A 24,199-nucleotide genomic window follows, 5' to 3' on the forward strand; every position below is an offset into this window, starting at 1 on the left:
GAGACACCCGCTCAGACTCTTTCAACTTACACTCTTCTTCCAACTTCTTTAATTTACCTTCAAGAATTATTAGGGATTTCCTGCCTTGAAAGTGGCACTTTAATGCTAGAACAGTTGCCTCCTCTTCTGTAACATCATATACACAACTTCAACACAACTGCAGGATTCATTTCAAGAGCTGCCCGGAGGTCTTTCCTTTCCTTTCATAACTGGGCCAAGTGATTCCTCAGGATTTCTTTTTTCTTTAATAGTTCCTCCTCTTTTGTCTCTTTGCAGCTGCTTCAACACGATTCTTTCCATACTTGTATAGCTCTGCATTAGAGCTGCTACGTTTCACATTTGAAGGAAATTCTGATTTTTTTTGGTGAATTACTTAACGTTCTCCCTTTTCCTGAAATCCCATTTGCAGCTACTGGCATTTGGTGCTCTCTGAGATAGAGGGTTTTCTTGCAAACGTTTCATTACCATCATACTAGGAAACATCATCATCAGTAGTTGGGTAATGAAATATTTGCAAGCAAATCACCATGTTCATAGAGCATCAAGCACCCCATGGTTCAACCCTGAGTTACGAATATTCTCTTCTACTGGTACCTGCCATGATCCTTGAGGATAATGCCCAAACTCTTAACAACAGGTTACAAGTAATCCAAAACGCTTGCTTTAACCTGACTTTAATCCATCCTACCTGATTAGCGTTGTCCCAATCTGCTGTCGGATTTCATTCCACTCTTCCTTGCTCTTCCGAGGAAAAGTGCTCTCTCGTGGCAATTCCTGCCGGGGAGCCATGTTCCCCAATTTCATAGCCAAGGTGTCCTTCCTCTTGACTTTATTGGCTAGGGCCGCTAGGGAGAGAACAAGACCACAAATGGTCACAAGACAATCAAAAGCAATCGATCTATTTCTTGATCAAATTCAGAGAGCTGACCAATGTCATAAAGTCTTGGGTGTGTACAACCTTTAAAAAGATCAAAAACCAAAATGAAAAGAAAAGAAGGATGTACATCTAGAAGAAAACCATGCAGGAAAATAAAAGGAAACTACCGTATTTTTCCGAGGATAAGACGTACCGGAGTATAAGACATACCATGATTTTGAAGAGGTAAATTAAAAAAAAAAAGTTTTTGCACTCTGCAGGCCTCCTAAACTCTCTGCACGCCTTATTTTTTGCCAAAAGGGGGGGGGGCATGCAGAGCTTTGGGAGGCTCTTAGAGTGCTTCTGGAGGCTGCGGGGGGGAGGCAAAAGGAGCAAAAAAAAGGCATGAGAGGCTTTGGGAGGCTTGTAGAGTGCTTCTGGGGGCTGGGGGGGGGAACGGCCCATTTTTTGCTCTCTTGTTTGCCCTCCCTAGCCCTCAGGAGCACTTTGCAAGCCTCCCAAACCCTCTTCACGTCCATTTTTGCAAAGGGGACTCGGTTTCGGGAGGCACAAAATGCTGTATTCAGTGTATAAGACGCACCCAACTTTTCACCCTCTTTTTTGAAGGAAAAAGGCGCGTCTTATACTCCGAAAAATTCAGTAATATACAGGAAGCTCTTGATTTACAACAGTTCATTTAGCAACCATCTGAAGCGACAAGGGCACTGAAAAAAAGGGACTTCTGACCATTTGTCACACAATCATTGCCCGAGAAGTCAGATTCATTTAACAACCGTGCTACTAAGTTAAGAACTGCAGCTATTCACTTAACAACTGTGGCAAGAAAGGTTGTAAAACAGGCAAAGCTCACTTAAGGAAAGTCTCACTCGTCAACAGAAATTTTGGGACTCATTTATGGTCGTCAATCGAGGACTACCTCTGCATCCAACCATAATTAAATTGTTAAGATTCAGTTCCAGTTCTGCATTCATGGCATGTGGTGGGAAATTAAGGGTGATGGGTGCATTACTTGGGGAAAGAAATATTCAACTACAATCACACTTTTTGTTGTTGTTCTCAGCCAGTCAGTAATTCTGACATAAGTGGAGCAAATGTGATCCTAAAGGCAAGGAAGAGAGAGAGGGAGGGAGGGAGGGGGGAGGGAGAGAGAGAGAGACAGAGAGACAGAGAGAGAGAGACTCTTACTGTTGTGGCTTTCGTCTTCATCTTCCTCCTCCTCCTCCTCTTCTTCCTCCCTGTACAAAATGGGTCCCTCTGAATCTGAATCACTTGGTCCCTCGTCTTCATCCTGCACCGTCTGCAGGATCAGCCTGGGAATAACTGCAACCATTGGGTCTTCTCCAATGTACACATGGTGATTGGAAGCGCATGCATCTCCTGAGCCATCTTCCTCCTCCTCCTCTTCTTCATCGTCTGGACTAACAAGGAAAAGACACACAGTTATTCCCATTATTTAATAACAACTGCTATTGTTATGAATATAGGTATTAACAAACTTTGTTTTTATTTTATTCTGGCTCTATTTGCCTAAAATATACAGTTCTCTACCTTATCTGAATACATGACTCTTGAGGGTATGTGTTTGTTGGGGAATTCTCAAATTCCAGTCAAGTCTACTTCATCCATTCCCTTCACACCTCATTCAATTTGGGCAATAGGACAATTTCAAGGAAGGCAGGTATCTACTCTTCCTTTCCATCCAGTGCATCTACAGTGAAAAGCTTCCTCTCCTCTCCCTCTCCTCCTCTCCTTTCCCCATCCTTTCCTTTCATGAAATGTATTCACCTTTTGCACCCAATCTTGCACAGAACTGCACAAGCATATCAATTGACTATAGACACCGTGCTTGTCTGCCCTCCTAACGAAAATTAAAATGCAAAATGGGTCAATGTGATTATTTCACCATCTTTCACAGCTTAGATTGGTTTCTCAATTTGCAAAAGACCGGGATAAAATTAAATTTGCTAGTTTGTGGTTAGGCTACTCAGCCCTGGCCTTAGCACGTGATATTGAATTGGTCATCCTGTTTAGCCATCATATATGGCTTCTTTGTTTAGCTACAGCATGTTATGTGAAGATAGCAATTGTGGGGGTTTTTTTTATTTACCCAAGTTTAGGATTGGGTATATTGCATGACCCTGGCCAACAAATCAATCACTTGTAAATACTTTTAGGCATCATTCTCTGCACTAGTGCTCTCCTGATATGCTGGATTACACCATTAATCATTTCCAGACCGTATAATTGATTTTAGAGTTGGTCACCTTAATCCCAGATTTTCACAAAGCATACTCAGTATCTCCACAAAGTGTGCTCAGGAGGTATCGAAGAGAAGAAAGCACTGGATAGATCTTAACTGAGAACACTTCTATACAGGTAGTCCTTGAGTTACAACAGTTCATTCAGTGACCGTTCGAACTTACAACCACACTGAAAAAAAGTGACTTATGACCATCTTCTTCACACTTATGATGGTTTTGCAACATCCCCACGGTCACGTGATTTACCTTCGGATGCTTGACAAATGAGTCACATTTATGACATCCAGGAGTCATGTGGATCCCCTTTTGCCACCTTCTGACAAGCAAAATCTTATCAAACGAAAAACTGCCATGATTCACTTAATAAATATGGCGTAAAATGGGGCAAAACTCACAGAAGCAATTTCTCACTTGGCCATGTAAATGTCCGGCTCAATTGTAAGTTGAGGACTACCTGTATGTGGTTTAAATCTGCACCTTATCACTATTTTAACAAAAAGAAAAGGAAACACCATGTTTTTCCATGTATAAGACACAACAATTTTCCTTAAAATATTTACTTGAAAATGGAGTGGCGTCTTATACACAGGAGGCAGAGAAGAAGGCTGCACAGCCTCTATTTTATATGAAGCTCTATCATTCCTCTCTATTATAATTGTTTCCCGTATCACATTGCCACTCTGTCAGGGTTCCAAATAGTATCCAAAATTAAATCAGAGTCCAAGGCAAAGGATTCCTCAAAGTTCCAATTTATTAAGAGAGCCGTGTTGGCACATCTGGGAAAACACTAATCTGAAAGCTTCCTGGTTTTTCCCACCCAGTTGAAAGTTCAAGATCTTGCCCCCACACCCACAAGTCCATCACATGGTCAAATCTCCCACTGCCATGCTGACAGTTCCACTCATCCAGTTCTGGTGAGGTGCAAAGACAAAGGATGACCTTGGCTTTCTAGAAAGAATTTTGTTATGGCTACATATCATCTAACTCTGTACAATCCCCCCCTCCCATTTTCCCACAATAGAAAACGCATAGTAGAATAATAGAAAGTGTGGCAGGCCAAAGATCCAAAAGAAAAGATCGCTGCAGGCCTGACACACACTAGGTTTCATCTCTATTGTTCCTGTGATGCATTTCCTGCTCTTGTTGTATTACTTACTGTAATAAGATGGCTTTTGCACAGTGAGGCTTATAGTGTGCTTACTACAAGAAACTACATGAAACATGGGGGTCTTATACATGGGGGTGTCTTATACACAGAAGAATATGGTATCACAAATTCCAAAAACGGGGAGCCACCTGACCACACCCGGCTTCCAACTAGCAAACCAAAGCATGACTCACACTTTCAGCAGCTCGATAGTCACAGGTAGAGACCTCGTCCTGCCTACTATTCCATTATCCTCGCTGGAGCCGTCGTTCTCAAAGAGCAACGAGTGAGCCCTGTGTGAGCCTTCGGCAGGCGGGGTCGCTGGCAAAGGGCTACTCAACGCCTGCTGGATGCGGATGTGCAGCGGGACCTGGGACAACCGAGGAAGCCCTTGAGGTTCTCCATATCCCAGCTCGGCCACTCTCTTGGCTGGATCCATCGCAGAGAGACCTTCCTGTTGGCTGTCCATCCGTAGTTCTGTAGAAAAGGGAGCCTCTGCTCCGTAGAGGGAGGTGGGCAACGGAGCATTGGCGGGTTCTGATGGAATGTGAGAAGGCAAGGAAGATGAAGGGGCAGCGGGAGGGAGAGTTGAGATCATGTGTGGAGGTAGCGAGGACGGATAGGAAGAGGACATGACCCTCTCGGTTGGGGATTTGGGAGCAACGGCCGATTCTAGCAGGGAAGATACATTCATTGGAAGGCCCCTCTTGGGAGGCAGAGGCGGTGAAGGCTTCAGCAACGAGGTGCCACTGTTAATCACCTGAGATAATTCAGCTGGAAAGAAAGAGAAAGCTGTTACATTGGCTGACCATGAAAATCTTTTCTCACAGGGTGGATCAGCTCTGCAAACACAGAACCTTTCTAAACCTTAGACACGTGTGAGAAGCTAATATGTTAAGTGTCTACAGACCATTCCGGTGGTGCAATTCAGCCGGTTCTATCCAGTTACTGATAGTGGGGACGGCAGGAGGCTCCGCCCACCTGCCCAGATGTCATCACGCCCTGTTTTTGACGCTTCTGGGCATGTGCGGAAGTCACATTTGCGAACCAGTAGCGAAGGTAAGTTGATTTCACCCCTGGACCATTTCCAGGGGTGGGGTATAAACATTAGTTGTTCTTAAGTTGTTAAGTCACCAAGATTCTTAATAAAAAACCCTCCTAACAGCTCAGCTGCTAACTAATTGCTCTGTATACCTTCATCATTTAACTCAGGGGGTCTCCAACCTTGGCAACTTTAAGACCTGTGGACTTCAACTCCCAGAATTCCCCCAACCAGCATAATATATAGCTGGCTGGGGAATTCTGAGAGTTGATGTCCACAAGTCTTAAAATTGCAAGATGTTGATGTTGATGTTTATTCAATTTGTATGCCGCCCTATTCTCGAGAGACTCAGGGCGGCTAACAACCAAAGGGGAAGGGGGGATACAAACAGGAAAACAAAAGACAGACAAATTAAAACACAGCAACAGTCGCAACAATTCAAGTGGGGCTGGAAATTCATCAGCCCCAGGCCTGCCGGAACAACCAGGTCTTAGTGGCTTTGCGGAAAGCCGGAAGGGTGGTGAGGGTCCGGATCTCAACGGGGAGATCGTTCCAGAGGGCCGGAGCAGCCACAGAGAAGTCCCTCCCCCGGGGAGTTGCCAGTCGACACTGGCTGGCAGATGGAATTCGGAGGAGGCCTAATCTGTGGGATCTGATCGGTCGTAGGGAGGTAATTGGCAGGAGGCGGTCTCTCAAGTACCCAGGTCCAATACCATGCAGGGCTTTAAAAGTAATGACTAGCACCTTGAAGCATGTCCGGAGCCCAATAGGCAGCCAGTGCAGCTCACGGAGGATAGGTGTAACGTGGATGTACCGAGGTGCACCCACAATCACTCGCGCGGCTGCATTCTGGACAAGCTGAAGTCTCCAAATACTCTTCAAGAGCAGCCCCATGTAGAGCGTGTTACAGTAGTCCAGTCTTGAGGTCACAAGGGCGTGAGTGACTATTTGAAGGGCCTCCCTGTCCAGGTAGGGTCACAATTGGTGCACCAGGCGAACCTGGGCAAGATTGGACACTCCTGATTTAACTAGAGCTGCGTCACCCATACTGGATGTAATGTTTCATTATTTTGCCCTACATGAAGATTTCCAGTTTAGTCTGTTCTATTAACAGCACTGAATCATCTCGTGAGGCTTTTATTCCCCCCACCACACCCAAGACAAGACACAAATATTTGAAATATACCAAGAAAGGTATCATGTTTGAAGCTGGCACAAGCCACAAATGCTGTGGAATAGACTTTGTGATGCTGTTCTTTTTCGGCCCCAATTCCCCCAACCATACATTTAAAGGGACATTAAACCAGGTTTGAAAAGAGAGGGAAAGAACAATTTTAGGTGGTTCTTACACCTACACACTGAACTCTGGATTTCTGCCCAAGATTTCACAGGCCAGGTTTCTGACTTCACACAATGATCATCAACCACAACCTGTCCAAGCATGTTTAGGCGATTGAACCAGCTTCTTTCTTCCTTCGCTTTGTTGTCTTTGTACAAATTGTTACCAACTCTTTGAAAGTCTTATAAGTATCAGACAAGAAAGCAATTCTTATAAGTGTAAAAAAAAATGACATCAGGCTTTTCTGGGAAAGGAAAATTCACTTTGGAAAATTTGTAAGACACATCTCTTTACCTGTCTTGCAAATCAATCTTGAATGTAACAAGAAAAACCAAAAGTACACATATAGACTGTGTGAAACCAGGCTTAATAGCAGTAATTGTGAGAGGGATCTTGGAGTCTTGGTGAACAACCAATTAAATATGAGCCAACTGTGTGTGACAGCAGCCAAAAAAGCCAATGCAATCCTAAATTGCATTGACAGAGGGATACAATCAAGATCAAGGGAGGTACTAATACCACTCTACAAAGCCTTAGTAAGACCACACCTAGAGTACTGTATTCAGTTTTGGTCGCCACACTATAAAAAAGATGTTGAGACTCTAGAAAAAGTGCAGAGAAGAGCAACCAAGATGATTAGGGGACTGGAGGCTAAAACATACGATGAACAGTTGCAGGAATTGGCCATGGCTAGTCTAGTGAAGAGAAGGACCAGGGGAGACATGATAGCAGTCTTCGAATATTTGAGGGGCTGCCACAGAGAGGAGTGGAGTGAAGCTATTTCCCAAAGCCCCCAAAGGCCAGACAAGGAATAATGGATGAAAACTGAACAAGGAGAGATTCAACCTAGAAATAAGGAGAAATTTGCTGACAGTGAGAACAATCATCCCATGGAACAGAAGTTGCCTTCAGAAGTTGTGAGAGCTTCATCACTGGACGCTTTCAAGAAGAGATTGGACTGCCATTTGTCAGAAATGGTGTAGGGTCTTCTGCTTGGGCGGGGAGTTGGACTAGATGACCTACAAGGTCCCTTCCAACTCTGTTAATCTGTTATCTGTAAGAAGCAAGACAGGACAAGCTGTCTAGCAACAACTTTAAAATGTCAGTTTGGGCAGAGGGCGCTTTCTGAAGATAAAAGCAAAGCTTCTATTTTTACCCTTCCATATAAAAGAAGGCAAAAATAAGGACTTGTCACATATTAGGCAGATGCTGTTCATTCTGAACTTAGCCAGCCAGTCCTAAGCACCTTTAAATGCATTCATACATTCATGTATCTCAGTGAAGTCTGGGAAATTTTCTGAAATGTCTTATCAAGCATACATACAGGTAGTATGTACGGCCACAATTGAGCCCAAAATTTCTGTTGCTAAGAAATGTTTCTGGTCTCTGACAGAAAGCCACTTCAACTAGAAGCATTTGAAATATGGATGGCTGTTACGCATATATTGGGTTGACCAAATCAGAAATGAGGAGGTGATAAGCCTCCTGGGAAAGCCAAGGGAAATCATCAAAACCATAAAAAAGCGAAAGTTAGAATATTTCGGACATGTGATGCGACACACAGGAAAATTCAGCATCCTTCACTTAATCCAGAGGAAGATTGAAGGCAAAGGAGGTCCAGGGGGAAGAGGAACCTAAATGGAGAAGGGGAAGGGGAAGAGGAAGAGGAGGAAAAGGGAGGAGGAGGAGGTGGAGGTGGAGGTGGAGGTGGAGGAGGAGGTGGAGGTGGAGGAGGAGGAGGAGGAGGAGAAGGAGAAGGAGAAGAAGGAGGAGGAAAGTTGTAAAGTTGCCCCATTTTACAATTTTTCTTGCTACAGTTGTTAAGTGAATCACTGCAGTTGCTAAGTTAGGAATGCAGTTGTTAAGTGAATCTGGCTTCCCTGTTGATTTTGCTTGTCAGAAGGTCACAAAAAGGGACCCCATGACCCCGGGACATTGCAACCCCTCATAAATACAAGACAGTTGCCAAGCATATAAATTTTGATCATGTGACCATGGGGATGCTGCAGGGGTCGTAAGTGTAAAAAATGCTACCTTTTTTTTTAGTGCCATTGTAACTTCACTAAATGAATGGTTGTAAGTCAAGGACTACCTGTCTGTAACCTCAAACCTTAGGGCTCTCTCCAAGGTTACTCGTGAATTGTGCAGCTAGAATGAAGAAAAGTTTACGTTGATGCTTTGGTCTTTGCATTCAGTTGCGAGCTGTTCCACTCATAGCATTAAACTATGGTTTGTTTTAACTGTGATTTATTAAACAAATTTATATAGCTGCCCAACTCGCACGGTGACTCTGATTTGTTAAATAATCCACATTGTGTTGAACATCAAACCTGGTTTACAACCCACAATGATTTCGTTTGTACCATGTGCTAAGCCAAAGACAAGCAAAGCTGTTTTATGATTTAAGAACCGCAATTTTAAGACTGAACATGGAAGGGATTTCACCTAAAACACTTCCCTACGTTCCAATCTCAGCTGCTTTCTTCTCAATGAGCTTTTTCTTGTTCCGTATTTGTGTTGTTCCATCCCATGAGAGAGTCAAGGTAGTAAAACTCGGCAAGTTACACAGCTGAACAAGTTTTTGCCGTCCTCGCCTTGTGTGTCAGAAACGAAAGTCCCGCGTACATCCGGAGTTGGATTGCACCACCGCCCTCCTCCACCCCCAACTTCCACCGTGAATTCTTAGCAGGTGAGCAGGAACAGGTGTCGATTTGCCAGATCATCTTACATGTCACTCTTCTTTCTCTCCACACCCTCAAACCACAGGTATTGCCAGGCCCTTCCCTAAACTACGTTAGCTACCTGCGGGTTTCACTCTCGTCCCCTCCCCCACGGGGGTCCTGTTTCCAACCAGCCCAGGTGAACAGGTAGCCTATGAAAGACACCCTCCTTGGTGGCTCTAACCAGGCTTTTCACACGGCAAGCAATGGAAAGCAACAGAGACCATCTGTGTAACCAATACTTTCTTGAACTGGACAGGGTGATTTCTGGGCTTGACGTCAATGCAATGAAATTTACCAGCAATCTGATGATCTGGCATTATATACTGTATATATAGTGAAAATCAGCAGAACAAAATAAACAGACTAGAACTGAACACATCTGTGCTCAGATGCGAGAGATATTTTTCCTTGGATCGCATTTTGTAAGAAGTTTTTTTTTTCCTTTCGAATTCATTCTTAGATATAAATTTTTATAATTGTTATTTACCATATGTCAATTCATATCATTTTTCCGCCTGTATATTTACATTTTGATATTTTTCTTATTTCCCCTCCCCCTATTTTAATCATGTGTCATCTGAGATATTTATTTCATGTTTTGTTCCATTTTCTTTCTATTTATATCTTTTTTCAAGCCACTCATAAAATCACTCCCATGTCCTGTTCCTCCTTGACCTTTATTCTCAATGTCAACCTATTCATTTCTGCATAGCCTAATATCTTCTTTATTAACTCCCCTTCCAATGGGGATTTTGATCAGTGCATTAGACCAGGGATGTCAAACTCAATTTCATTGAGGGCCGCATCAGGGCTGTGGTTGACCTCAGGGGGCCGGGTGGGCCACTCCCCAAAATGCTGGCATGTTTCCTCTTCGCATTGGGTGGACCGGGCTGAAGCCATGCAACGGTCCATTACATTGTGCAGGACGGGCCAGATCCGACCACATCACAGGCCTTGTGTTTGACGCCCCTGCGCTAGACTATTTGATGGACACAGCTGAAAAAACTGTGGTACATTCATATCGCAGGGAAATGTTTCTTACAGGGGTCCATACAGGTAGTCCTCGACTTATGACCACAACCAAACCCAAAATTTCCATTGCTAAGCAAGGCAGTTGTTAAGTGAGTTTGAGCTTATTTCGTGATCTCTCTTGCCATAGTTTTTAAATGGATTGGCGGAAGGCGGAAAAACCTCTCTCCACGGAACCGGTCCCTGATGCGCGAAAGGTTAGGGGGCTGCTGTTGTAAAACAACAAAAAGAAAAAAGCCCAAAGATCACACTATCAAAATCCCACCAGATTTCAGCACTGTAATCTCAGAATATTTTAGGGTGGGGCATCATACTCAAGGCTGGATCTGGGCCGCGGGGCCGCCTGGGAAACAGCAAAAGACTGGACCAATGTACCTCTGCCAGCAAAATTGGAGCTCCGTTTCCACTGGCAGAGGGTTGCAGGAGACTATCCCAGCTGGAAACGGAGCTCGGGAGCTCATTTTCACTGGCAGAGCACTCAGCCATCACAGGCGCCCCTGACACGAGTGATGTCAAGCTAGCCACACCTACCTGGCCATGCCTCCCCCACCCCCACCCCCGAGGTCAAACACAACCCTGATGCCGTCGTCAATAAAAACAAGTTTGACACTCTTGTTGTAGGGCCTTCCCCCCTGTTTTTGTGTACAGCCTTCTGCAATCTGGCTCTCCCAATCGGCTCCTCCTAAGGTAGGGAAGGTTCCAAAAACACTTAGCTAACAAATTACTTAGCATAAATGTAATCCCATTTTAATCCCTAGTATATAGCCGGCGCTGAGGAAGTAATCAACATAATGAGGACACGGAATAATTTTAGAATCCGGTTAAATTGTACAACAAGGGACAATGGAGAATTTGGAACTTAGGAACGGAGAGGTGATATCAGGGTGGGTCACTGAGCATGGACCTTTGGCTCTGCTCTGGAAGGTCATCCCCAAGCTCTTAAAGATGTAAGGTAAAGGTTCCCCTCACACATATGCGCTAGTTTTTACCAACTCTAGGGAGCTGTACTCATCTCCGTTTCAAAGCCGAAGAGCCAGCGCTGTCCGAAGACGTCTCCGTGATCATGTTGCCGTCATGATTAAACACCAAAGGCGCATGGAACACTGTTACCTTCCCACCAAAGTGGTCCCTATTTTTCTACTTGCATTTTAACTGCTAGGTTGACAGAAACTGGGACAAGTAACGGGAGCTCACTCCATTATGTGGCTCTAGGGATTTGAACCGCCGACCTTTTTGATCGACAAGCTCAGCGTCTTAGCCGCTGAGCCACCATGTGCTTACGATAAAAGCCTACTACACTTCTTATTAAAATTTGTTAGTCATAAAAGTGCTCCTGATCCCTGAGAAGACACCTCTAAGAAAACAGTTGCAATCTACAACTTGGTGGAGAGACCCCCCTACTTGGGCACCAATTGGAGCAAAATACCCTGGAAAATGTTGGCACATTTCTACAAGGAACATTTAAGGATAACTTTCCATTTCTCTGGGTCCATCCGGAACAGAATCTGTGGTACGATACTAAGATTTTAAAGAGATATAAACATCGCGAATGGAAAGTGTATTGATATTTGTACTCAAACATGGGGGGGTAGCTTTTTAGCTGAGCTGGAAGAGAAGGGACAACCTTATGAGCCAACAGCCGTGACACAGACGTTCAAAACAGCATCACTGGGGGACAAAAGTGATAAGCAAAATTGAATGTCAGCATGTCGGCAGATCAAGATCTTACTTAAGGTACGAGAGCCAGTTTGGCGCAGCAGTTAAGTCACCAAGTTAGAAACCAGGCCAGCCCCTTTCTTTCAGCCCTAGGAAGAAAGCAATGGCCAACCGCTTTGGAAAAACCTTGCCAAGAAAACTGCCAGGACTTGCTCAGGAGAATCGGGCACAATTAAACAGAAGAAGGGGGGAGGGGAAAGAGGGAGAAAAAAAGATTAATCACTTACCCATTAAGGGGTTGCTATTCCTATTAACAGGCTTGGGCGGTGGCACAGGGGGCTGCTTGGTCGGGGTGGCGTTGCTAGTGTGGGTGGCCGAAGCGTGGCCACTTGTGGGAGCAGGGAGAAGAGTCCGGGGTGCAGGGGTAGGAGCAACGCCCCCTTTCGTTGTGCTGGTGGCAGATGCAGCTGTGGAATAAGAAGACACTGTCCTTGCACTGCTGTTGCCAAGGCCAAACTCCCTTGCTGGCAGATCACTCGTCTCCTGCGGAGAGGACGACAAGGGTCGCTTCGGGGGAAGCAGAGGCTGCTTGGGACCAGGGGGCATAGGATGGGGCTCCGTTTCTGAATTGGGGTGGTTGCTGTAAGATCCTGTGAAGAAACATTAAAAAAAAAAAAAAGATTAGCCCCCTGAGCTGGAAAGAACCGTCCCATAATATTATCTGTAAGTAAACTTTTTCTGTTGCATCCATACTACCTTGATATGATGCCTGTATTAAATATGCAAGACGTCAATAAGGAACCAAATTCTCTAATTTAACCCAAAATCTGGTTCTATGTGAGCCATTCCAAATATTCCAGATATGGATCAAGCCAACCTCCTCTTCCACATTACAGATGTGCTTCAGTGTTGGATTCCGGCTGGTACACCCCGGTACGGGCATACCGGTGGCAGCTGGGAGCAGCGGCCACCATACCGGAATGCTGTTTTGGAGGGCCCACCCACCCTCCCGCGTTCCTTACCTGTATTTAAACCAAACAGGCCATTTGCGCATGCGTGCGCAGTGTACACCGCTTGCGTGATCTCCACTGAGCAGCTGGAGAGTCGCAGGGCGGTGGGTGCGCATGGGTGCACAGCGCGCATGCCCGAAGTGGACACCCAGCCCTGTCACAGCATACTGGGATCTGGAACCCACCACTGATATGCTTGGGTCATCCCAAATTAATATAAACCCACTGTTTCTGTGTAATAGTATTATTCGAGATGACCAGGCTAAGCTGGAGGACGGGGTCAAATGCATTATAAGTTTGGAGTCACTACATGCCCACAAGGAAACTAAGTCCAGTCCTCTGTGAATTTGTTGACTCTTTATCTAGGGCCAATTTGCTTTGGCTATTAGTAGATCAGATTCTTGTGTATAGGTAGCATAGAAATAACTTGTAGTACTTTTGGGCTCTATCCTGGTTTCTTGCGTCTGACAAGTATGTGGGAATAAGCTTAACAGACAGGAGAAAGAGCCACAGCCAAGACAGTCATCATACAAAAAGGGGTGTAGGAAGAACAAAACAGTGGTGGCGCAGTGGTTAGAATGCACTACTGCAGGCTAATTCTGCCAAGCTTCAGCAGTTCGATCCTGATCAGTTCAAGGTTGGCTCAGCCTTCCATCCTTCCGGGGTCAGTAAAATGAGGACCCAGATTGTTGGGAGCAATATGCCGACTGCTTAGAGAGGGCTGTAAAACACTGTGAAGCGGTATATAAGTCTAAGTGCTTTTGCTGTTTCTATCTCAGAAAGGACCTGCCTTAGAACATAAAAGTAAAGGAAGGGAGAAGTGATTTCAAACTTGCAAGATTCTGTTAAAGGTAAAGGTTCTCCTCGCACATATGTGTTAGTCGTTCCCGACTCTAGGGGGCGGTTCTCATCTTCGTTTCAAAGCCGAAGAACCAACGTTGTCTGAAGACGTCTCCGTGGCCATGTGGCCGGCATGACTAAATGCCAAAGGCGCATGGGAACACTGTTCCCTTCCCACCAAAGGTGGTTCCTATTTTTCTACTTGCATTTTTACATGCTTTCGAACTGCTAGGTTGGCAGAAGCTGGAACAAGTAACGGGAGCTCACTCCGCTAGGCGGTGCTAGGGATTCGAACCGCTGAACTGCCAACCTTCTGATCAACAAGCTCAGCATCATAGCCACTGAGCCACCATGTCCCTATAATGTCCTGTTATATAGGAACTTTATAACACACCTGGTTTGTGCTTATCTAGACAGCTTCCAAAGGCTGACAGTATGCCAGCTTGGAATTGCCATCTTCTACCAGGGCACTAGAAAAGAGAATGGCTGCACGAGCCGAGGTGCCGCAGTGGTTAAATGCAGCACTGCAGGCCACTTCAGCTGACTGTTATCTGCAGTTCAGCGGTTCTAATCTCACCGGCTCAAGGTTGACTCAGCCTTCCATCCTTCCGAGGTGGGTGAAATGAGGACCCAGACTGTGGGGGCGATATGCTGACTCTGTAAACCGCTTAGAGAGGGCTGAAAGCCCTATGAAGCGGTATATAAGTCTAAGTCTAACTGCTATTGCATTAAACCATGCCCCTGCTGTTGAAAGAAAGAGAGGAGAGGAGGACGGAACATGTCTGGAGAGCTGCAGGAATTACATTTATTTCTACAGTCTAAAAGAAAGTATGAAGGCTTGTGCCACTTCCCAAATTCCAAGGCTGGCATTCCTTTGCAAAGCGTGGGTGTCAAAGAGACGTCAAGGTTGGTGAGTGGAGAGATGGAAAGAGATAAACTGGGCAGGGGCAGGCCTTGCTATGATAACAGCTTGTGGGTGGCAGTGTCTCAGAGACAAGACCCAAAACTGGTTATATTCACAATTAAGAAGTGATAGATAACAACATTTATGTCTGAGACAACTTCCTGCACTCACTCACTCACTCACTCTCTCACACACACACACAGTCTCTCTCTCTCTCTCTCTCTCCCTCTCTCTCTCTCTCTCTCTCTCTCACACACACACACACACACACACACACACACACACACACACGACTTCTTAATTTCTCACCCTGCAATTTCTTTGGCTCTTCAGGGGGACTGGACTTCTTAAGGCTCAACCTCTTTCCGCTTTCTTCCTCCAAGTGTGTAAGATTGACAATTCCAGAATAGTCCACGGGAATGGTGTGTCCATTTTTCAAAGTGGCATGAATTAACTTCTCTGGCTCTTCTCCATCTGGAAGAGGGGGGGGGGGAAAGGGAGAATTAAGCAATCGCTTGTCACGCAAAGCACAGAATCTCCCCAAATGTGCTCAGGGCATGTAATTTATGAGGCAAATCCAGAGGAAGATTAACAGCAAAGAATACGCAGTATCAAACTCAACATGATGCAGCGTGCCCTGCGCATGGGATGGGCAGTCCAGTCCTTCTCGTTTTTCAAGAAATGGTGGGAGACCCTATTTACTAAGAGCTAGTGAGGTTACACCAAGATCTGTGCGATCACTCAACTGTGAAATTTCAATGTTTTTAAAAGAAAGATGAGTAGAGTTTGGGACACCTGCCAAAAAAACAACAACCCTGAAGAGAAAATAAGATACTTCTGGTTGACAAAAGGGAGACAAAGCAAAGGGTCTCTTCTTCCAGACAAAACCCAGGGGCCAAAGATGAAGTCATCCTCCACTTTCCATGCCTCAGATGTGTGTCTGTGTACGAGGGTGCTTGAGAGCAGGCTCTTATATGTGAATGTTTCTATATAGCTCTTACAAACTGCTGAGAGAGAGAAAAGAAAAGAATAAAAATAAGGAATACATTCTATTTAGAAGGTGATTCTGGATTTTATGGAAAAAGGAAGGAAGGAAGGAGAGAAGAAAAAAGAAATAAATAAAAGAAAGGCAGAAAGAAAAGAAAAGAAAGAAAAAGAAAGGAAGGAAGGAAGGAAGGAAGGAAGGAAAGAAAGAAAGAAAGAAAGAAAGAAAGAAAGAAAGAAAGAAAGAAAGAAGAAAAGAAAAACCATATAGCAGGGATTAAAGATCTTAAAATACTTGCTTTGTTTAGCTAAGCAAGTTCACATACTTGGATGACATGCATAACTTGTGAAGGTCTTATCATTGTTAATAAATTATTTATACTGAAGTGTTTAATGGTTGAAGTAGCCTTTTGCCCTCTGTTCAGACTTCTGCTCTTATTAAAAATCAGGAATACAGTCGAAAGAGAGGATGGGGGAAGAAAACCCATGCAGCATAAGCTTCCGTTAAAAATAGCTAGAATAGCCCAAAATGAGAAATAGGGGATATGGAAAGCTATGGAGCTTGATTAATCTTACATTGTGTTTGGCCTAGAGCAGGGGTCTCCAACATTGGCAACTTTAAGCCTAGTGGACTTCAACTCCCAGAATTCCCCAGCTAGCTGGCACTTTGCTTTCAGTAGTGTGGGTGGGGAGGGAGAGTCTTATGAGTTTTTATAAAAAGGATTACTACAGAAAGACAAATTTCCCCATTGGGTTCTTCGATCCATAAAACTCAGTGTCAGACAGTTCAGTGAACACAGAATCTAGCTGGTTGATAGGCTTCCATATGAGGTTTGTGTATGGATTTGCTCAAACAGAGGCTGAGTTTTACTTATTCTTTTAAAAGACCCGCTGTACTCACAGTGGTGATCAGAGCTAATACATCTGCTCCTGAGTCTGATACATTTCATGGGTGATGAAGAGATATTCTGTTTAAATGAGCCATACCCAAGAGTTTTAAAGGCAGAAGCAAAAAAAAAATTAATTTATCGCCTTCGCTTATGGAAATCTTCATAATCCTTCAATAAATTATTAATTTTGTAGGGGGTTCACCTTTTTATAAATTTACTAGACAATCTGTAACCTTTTGGGTCATCATTCCAAAGTTGTTTCTTACAGAGAAACAGAATGAGCCCAGACACACAAAAAGCAGCAGGAGGAGGAACAACCTCCGACTTCCTGCTGGCTTCCCCACTGACTTTCATTGGGAAGGTTGACAGGGAAAAATGGTACCCAGATTAGGATGCATTATTTGAGTTAGCTCGCTTCAGGTATGTTGATTCAAAAACTGTTGCCCCATGACCGTGATGGCAAACCTATGGCATGAGTGCCACAGGTGGTACACAGAGCCATATTTGCTGGCACCCCAGCAGTCAGCTCCAATGCACTGATTTTTGGTCTTCCGATGGACTTGGGTAGGCTGTTTTCGCCCTCCCCAGGCTTCAGGAAAGTCTCCAGAGCCTGGGGAGGGGTCGTGCACACCTCCGCAGGTGGGTGGAGAGGATTGAATTGGTGTGGGTGCGCGCGCACAATTTTGGCACGCCATAAGAAAAAGGTTTGCCATCACTGCCCTATGATATTCCCATTTCCGCAACTGAAGTTTTCAAATTGTAGTAGTACATAGATGTACTGTTACTTATGCGCGCATGCATGTATTAATGGTGTGCTGTATTTTTAAATCCTCTAACTTGGCCTCAGACTGTAAATAAATAGGCTCTCTTTTAGGTTCATGTTATCAGTAAGAAACTCCTACCATAATAACGTTCACCTTCATGCTGTAACTTGTACCTGCAAGTTTATGCTTGTATGTTTTTTCATACTTAGACATCTATTCATTTATTTCTTCCTTTTTTCCAAATGTTTATATGCCACTTCAGTCATTGTACCTCCAAACAATTTATCCTTGTTCATTTTTCTCTTAACAGTGTAACTATAGCGTGACGGTACACACTATTTATTCTCCAATGCTGTATATATCACATGTCTGTATCGTTTTCACCACCCCCAACAAAATACACATTGTTCTGTGTTGCTGAATTTCCAGCTTCTGTTTAAGGAGGAAATGAAGGCAGTGGCTGAGTAAGTGATCTTGGCACATATGCAGGCAAGTGCTTCTCATGTGGTCTATATGATTCAAAAGCAAAAAAACTCTCTGATCTCTGTGAATTTCTAAAACTGATGAGGGAGATGGACTGTTTGTGTTTTTGTGTCCTTTGCAGGCCAAAAGGAAGAGAACAGAGAGAGGTGGTGGCAGCCAGGAAGGCAGTTTAGAAAATAAGCTCAAAATGAATAAACCAATCCTAACTGCTTACTCATGTTCAATTGGGAGCTACCCTACACTCTCCCCAAAAGAGAGAAATGCAATTAAGGAGAGAAGGACAAATGCTTTCGATTCACTCAGCACAAGGTGCGCAGCCTTTTCCTCAGATGGTGACAGATACATGACCTCACATGCAGCCTGCGTAGAATCTGCATGAGTTTATAAACCCTGATTTATAAATTTAGGTTTAGAAATTATTCCAATGTAGTGTGTGTGTGTGTGTGTGTGTGTGTGTGTGTGTGTGTGTGTGTGTGTGTGTGTATGCCTTCAGCAATGTCAACCAAACTTGGTACACAGATGACTTACTCTCTAAAAACAAATACTGTGGTGGTAAGACTCCCCTAACACCCCTCAGGGCGTGGGTGTGTCCGTATATGTGTGTGTTCCAGCATAACTCTGGAACGCCTGGGCCGCTGAAATGAAAAGGACTGAATTATATTTATAGTGTCAAGTCACAATACTTTTGACAGTGATAGTGTGCACAGTGGAGTTGCCATGTTAACAGCTTTGCAGTACTCCACAAAGAGATTCCCTCTAATACAGGATTGGGATAAATACATACCTGGGCTGTGCCCGGTTATCAGCTAGTTATAAATATAATGTACCTCATTCTCTGAGTGGAGAAAAGTTGACAAATAGACATTGAGTCTGCTCAGCCTGGTGTTTAAAGTGTGGAATGACTTTTGAGGGCTATCCTTCCTTCTTAGGATGTGCATTGGTGCAACTGGGAAAATCCAGGGCTACCTAAAGGTTATGTGCATCCCACAGATGCATGTCACATCCCAGATGTATAGACAATGCTGTGAGTGAGCTAACAGAAATGGAACAATTCTTCTTTTCCAACGTATCACACTGAAGGAAGAAACTTGGAGGGTCAGTTTCTATCACTGTAGATCTCTCCTATCCTGTGTTTATTTACAGTGAGCCTCCAAGTCCTGCTATCAAGTGGAACACAAATATTTTTAACGCACAGTAAATAAGAAATAGGAAGGGAGAGGCATGGATTTCTTGTGCTGCTGAGAAGGGAAGGCTATTTCCTCCTCTGCCTTTTCCTGTAGGCAGGACTGGATCAGCAATTTTTAAGGAACATTCTGTAAAACCAGATCTACGGTTACCATTTAGCATCTGACTGAATGGGGAAGGGAGAATGACCAACTTGCTCTTTGCAACATTCCTAAATTCGAAAAAGGACAACTTTCGCTCAGGAATTCCATTCCTCATCCAGTTGGGGAAGAGTAACGTCTTTTTCTGCTGAAGATGCTATAGGAAAAGTCTATCTATTCTTTTGCTGCCTTTAGAACAGGGGTCTCCAACTTTGGCCACTTTGGCAAACAAGTCAGCCAATGGAAGCTTAAACAGATCTGAGTCTGTGCAGAGAATTGAAACAGAAACTTAAGCAGTGTGCTGCTATGAGAAGTAAACTAGCAGTCTGTCTGGGCTTGTCTGCTGAAATGAAACTAACTGCTTGTGCTTGCCTGTAACTCTCCTGCCTTGTGTTCACTTGGAAGAACCACCTGTTGGTATTGTACATTTATTCATCTATTCTTATGTATATAAAGAAGTTAATGAATCCTGCTGCATCAGTTATCTGTGCGTGCTTCTGGATTTGAATTTATGCAACAAACTCTGACACAGCTTATGCTTCAAAAGTATACATTTATGGCCCCCAAATCTAAATTATGGTTCCAAATCACTGAGGTTTCCAGTCTTGAATTATCCAGATATGAGCTCACATCTGCTAAGGATTTTGCAAGTTGGCGGTCAATCACCCAGTCACTCACGATTTTAGATGAAGTCTTGTCCAGTCCCATCATCAATTATCAAGAGTTGAACCAAAGTCATTTATATATCAAGACTGTGTTTTAATCCTTGCACTATTATGAGCTGTGATGGCGCAGTGGTTAGAATGCAGTACTGCAGATTAACTCTGCCTACAGTCTGGAGTTCGATCCTGACCTGCTCAAAGATGACTCAGCCTTCCATCTTTCCGAGGTCAGTAAAACAAGGACCCGGATTGTTGGGGGCAATAGGTTGGCATTTGTAAACAGTTCAGAGAGTTCTGCAAAACTTTATTGAGTGATATATATGTCTAAGTGCTATTGCTCTTCCCTTTCCATCGTTACTTTGGAATCCAACTCAGCTTTTCAGTTACTCACCAGCTGACCTTCAAAAACTCATAATCTGTCAACCTAAAATGTCTCCTTGGAGAAAAGGAAGGAAATAAATGAAACCGTTCTTTCGCCTGCTCTCCCCAGAACATATAATATCAAAAATGTTCCAAGGGCAGACCAGGACAGAGAGTCACATTTAGCAGAAGTGGGGAAGGGATGGGAGGAAACGAGGGGGCACCCAGGCATGAAATGCCAATGATGAGGCTTATCAGAGATGGAACTGCAAATGTACAATAGACAGAGGAAGACAATGGGTAAACTCACCCTGTTCAACATCTTCCAACAGAACCCCTCTTTTAATGAGCTCCTCTCTTGGCTTTCGCATTGAAATCTTTCGTTCTAAAACTGACATTAAATTGGAAAGAAAGAAAAAAAACCAGCACTCAGAATAGAGGGCAAAGATGGGAGGGGAAATCACTTTTAAGATACGGTTTAAGTGGCTCGCTGCAATTGCTTTAAGGACGAGTATTACAGACACATTCTTTTTGTGAATATTTCTTTTTCCGCAATCCATGTTGCAAGAGGAGGAATACACCGCATAGCTAAATGCATACGGTGTTTTACAACTGGGAAACAGTCAATGGAACTTTAACCATGCACCTCTTGTCTGAAATTCCACATTGGCATTCTACTGCAGGCCACTTCAGCAAAGCTTAGTTCTAGCCGCAGTTGGCTATCATTATTATTAGGCAATAAAACATTTGAAAACATTTCTGTGGAGGAGGGAGATATGGAATCTGCTATTTTCAGGTTAAGAATGCAAAGTGCTATGCAAGATCATTTCTGATGTGGAAAGCCTGATGATTCAGTGAAAAATGGCACAACAACAAATACCAGTTCCAAAACAAGGACTGAGATATCCGGAAGTCACAAACTATTACTGGTAGTTTGTCAATTAAACCTTCCTTTGAATTAAGCCACAAAACATGATTTACAACAGGGCTCTCCAAACTTGGCAACTTTAAGACTTGTGGATTTCAACTCCCACAATTTTCCAGCCAGCATAGCTGTTTGAAGACCTCTGATTTACAAAGTACAGTGGCTAGAAATCTCTCATTACCATTCAAAGCTTCCCCCCCCCCCCGGAAAAAAATCAAGCCACTTTACCACTTAATACAGTAAGCAAACTCAGGCTAAGAATGCCCAAGAGATTAAGGATTAAATTTATTAAATTTAAGGGAGCAACACTGAGTATCTAGAACTAAGGAGAAACAATTAATCAGTGGAACGGACCGTGACCCGACAAAAGGGCGAAGGACAAAACCGTGCCCGACTAAACTGCGTCGCTAAAACCGCAACGTCATCAACGTGCCGACAACAGCGCGTCAACAGAAGGACGATTTACAACAGCGCGTCAGCAGAAGGGCGATTTAAGTTAGGGTTAGGGTTAGGGTTAGGGTTAGGATTAGGGTTAGGGTTAGGGTTAGCGTTACATTTAGGCTTAGGTTTAGCGTTACATTTAGCGCTATGTTTAGGGTTAGGGTTAGCGTTACGTTTAGGGTTAGGTTTAGGGTTAGGTTTAGTTTTACAGCGCGCTTCTGTCGCCGCGCTGTTGTCGGCGCGATTCAGTCGGAGCGCTTTAGAACACGTGGTTTTGTCACCGCGGTTTAGTCGGGCGCGGTTTTGTCGTTCGCCCTTTTGTCGGTGAACCGGAACGGACATCATGGATGCTCCCACATTGGGGTTTTTAAAGAAAAGATTGGACAACTGTTTACCTGGGGTGATCTAAGGTCTCCTGCCTTGAGCAGAGGGCTGCACTAGAAGACCTCTGAGGTCCCTTCCAGCCCTATGATTCTATTTCTACCATATTTTTGGAGTATAAGACGCACCTTTTTCCCTCAAAAAATACTGAATACAACATTTTTTGCCTCCCGAAACAAAATGGCCATGCATAGCTTTTAGGAGGCTTTCAGAGTGCTCCTGGGGGCTGGGGAGGGCAGAAATGAGCAATAAAATTTTTTTGCTCAATTTTGCACTCCCAGCGCCCAGGAGCACTCCTCCTTAAGGGTATCCATGCCCTTTTTTTGACAAAAAACGGGCCCATTTTTACAAAAAAATGGCCATTTTTCCTTGTTTTTGCCCACCTACCCCACCCTCCAGGAACACTCTACAAGCCTCCTAAAGGCTATTCGTGCCCTTTTTAAAAAAAAACAGGCCCGTTTTCGCAAAAAACAAGCCTTTTTGGGGAGGTTTGCAGAATGCAAAACCTTTTTTTTTATTTGCCTCTGCATCTTATACTCTAAAAAATAAGGTATTTCTAAATGAGAAGAGCAAGAAGTGGAGTCCAGCAGGTTACCTTCTGACGTCTCCTTAAATTTTCCACTGGTTTTCTTTTTCCGCCACTTCCAAGGCTTAAAGATCTTGCCAAACCCAGCAAATTTGCTCTTTCTCTTGGAAGGGGGGGTCGTGTCGCCGGATTCCAGAACTTCAGCCACCGTCCCGGCATCCTGTGTCGGCTGCTCCCTCTCTTCAGCTGCACACAAAAGAGAAAAGGAGAACATTCATTGTCAGAGGACATTGGCACGACGGTGACTCGCTCCAGATGAAGGTAACGAGAGATGAAGGTGACGTTAGTGACCATGTGAGGCAGCAGTGGGATTCACTTACTTTCCCTACCAGTTCGTAAATGCGAGCGCGCATGCCGTGTCTGCACATGCGCACTCCCTTCTGCACATGCGCAGTGCCCGCTCATTACATCAGGGTGGGTGGGCGGAGCCTCCTGCAGCCACAGCTACCGGTTCGTCCGCACCGGAGAGAACCTGCTGAATACCACCTCTGGTTTGAAGTGACAAAAAAGTGACTTATGACCAATTTTCATACTTATGACCGTTGCGGCATCCCTGTGGTGACGTGATCAAAATCCAGACACTTGGCAACTGACTCGTATTTATGACGGTTGCAGCGTCTCGGGGTTGTATGATCACCTTCCGACAAGCAAAGTCAATAGGCAAGCCAGATTCATTCAACCACTGTGACTCACTTAACAGCTACAGGGATTCACTTAACAACGGTAGCAAGAAAAGTTATAAAATGGGGCAAAACTCACTTGACAACTGTCTCACTTAGCAACAGAAATTTTGGACTCAATTGTGGCCACATGTCATGGATTATCTGTAGCTGGAATATAACTTTTTAATATAACTTTTTTTTAAAAAAAAACCTTACGCAGCAGGAAAATACACAGGAAAAAAAAACTTGGGAAAACAATTTCTGTATTCAACATTTGGTAGGGCTCGGCAACCCTTTACCGATATCACCGCAGCACAATACTGTATATCACACTATTGTGCGGATGTGCTATAAAATGGGGAGACAGAAAACAAGCTAGAATTATGAAGGGTTGGGTGGCTTTGATTTACTTCCTGTTGTAAAAGGGGGAGGGGGAAGGAAAAAGCATCCCACGCCAAAAGTAACAATCTCAGGAAATCAACACAATAACAGCCTCCCGCTCCACCTACTGTTCTGGCATTCCCCAAACATTCTTAAAAACAAAGAGTGTTCAGGAGGAAGAGAAAGGGCCAGTGGGAAAATATCCCTGCAGCTTATGATGAAGCTGTTCGACAAAGCAAACAGATGCCAGATATGGAAAATCCATTTAGGGTTTTACCATTTTGAACCATTTTATAGCGCTTGGAGTTTTCCTTGCAAAATATTAGTCAACCGGCATGATTTACAAGAAGCTACATTAGACAAAAGAAAGCCTTTTCATATTCATTGATAAATATTTTGCCTCTGAGTCACTTTTAATTCATACTTCTTCTTTTCTTTAGTTTGTCATTTCCATAAACTTTCGTTTTATTGCGAGGGGGGGGCGGACGGACCTAAGCAAGAATATTTTATTTTAAAAATCATCAAAA

At 44.0% G+C, this 24,199-nt stretch overlaps 1 protein-coding gene across 4 annotated transcripts in view; it reads right to left on the reverse strand.

The window, feature by feature from the left end:
- PHACTR4 (phosphatase and actin regulator 4) overlaps positions 1 to 24,199 on the reverse strand; it is a 91,361-nt gene that overhangs the window by 11,513 nt on the left and 55,649 nt on the right. For 3 of the 4 annotated variants that reach the window (XM_087727876.1, XM_087727875.1, XM_087727874.1), the window contains 7 exons: positions 22,639 to 22,815; positions 20,607 to 20,687; positions 15,138 to 15,302; positions 12,362 to 12,724; positions 4,480 to 5,059; positions 2,063 to 2,295; positions 689 to 845 (listed from right to left, as the gene is read on the reverse strand). In XM_087727876.1, coding sequence (XP_087584002.1) covers positions 689 to 845; positions 2,063 to 2,295; positions 4,480 to 5,059; positions 12,362 to 12,724; positions 15,138 to 15,302; positions 20,607 to 20,687; positions 22,639 to 22,815 — 1,756 coding nt within the window. The remainder of the gene's footprint in view (positions 1 to 688; positions 846 to 2,062; positions 2,296 to 4,479; positions 5,060 to 12,361; positions 12,725 to 15,137; positions 15,303 to 20,606; positions 20,688 to 22,638; positions 22,816 to 24,199) is intronic. The other variant, XM_087727878.1, reaches the window with a different exon arrangement.

Source organism: Thamnophis sirtalis, unplaced genomic scaffold, assembly GCF_051295495.1.
Source record: "Thamnophis sirtalis isolate CommonGarterSnake01/CBP01778 unplaced genomic scaffold, rThaSir2_p1.2 scaffold_13, whole genome shotgun sequence".
In the NCBI taxonomy this organism is placed as follows: Eukaryota; Metazoa; Chordata; class Lepidosauria; order Squamata; family Natricidae; genus Thamnophis; species Thamnophis sirtalis.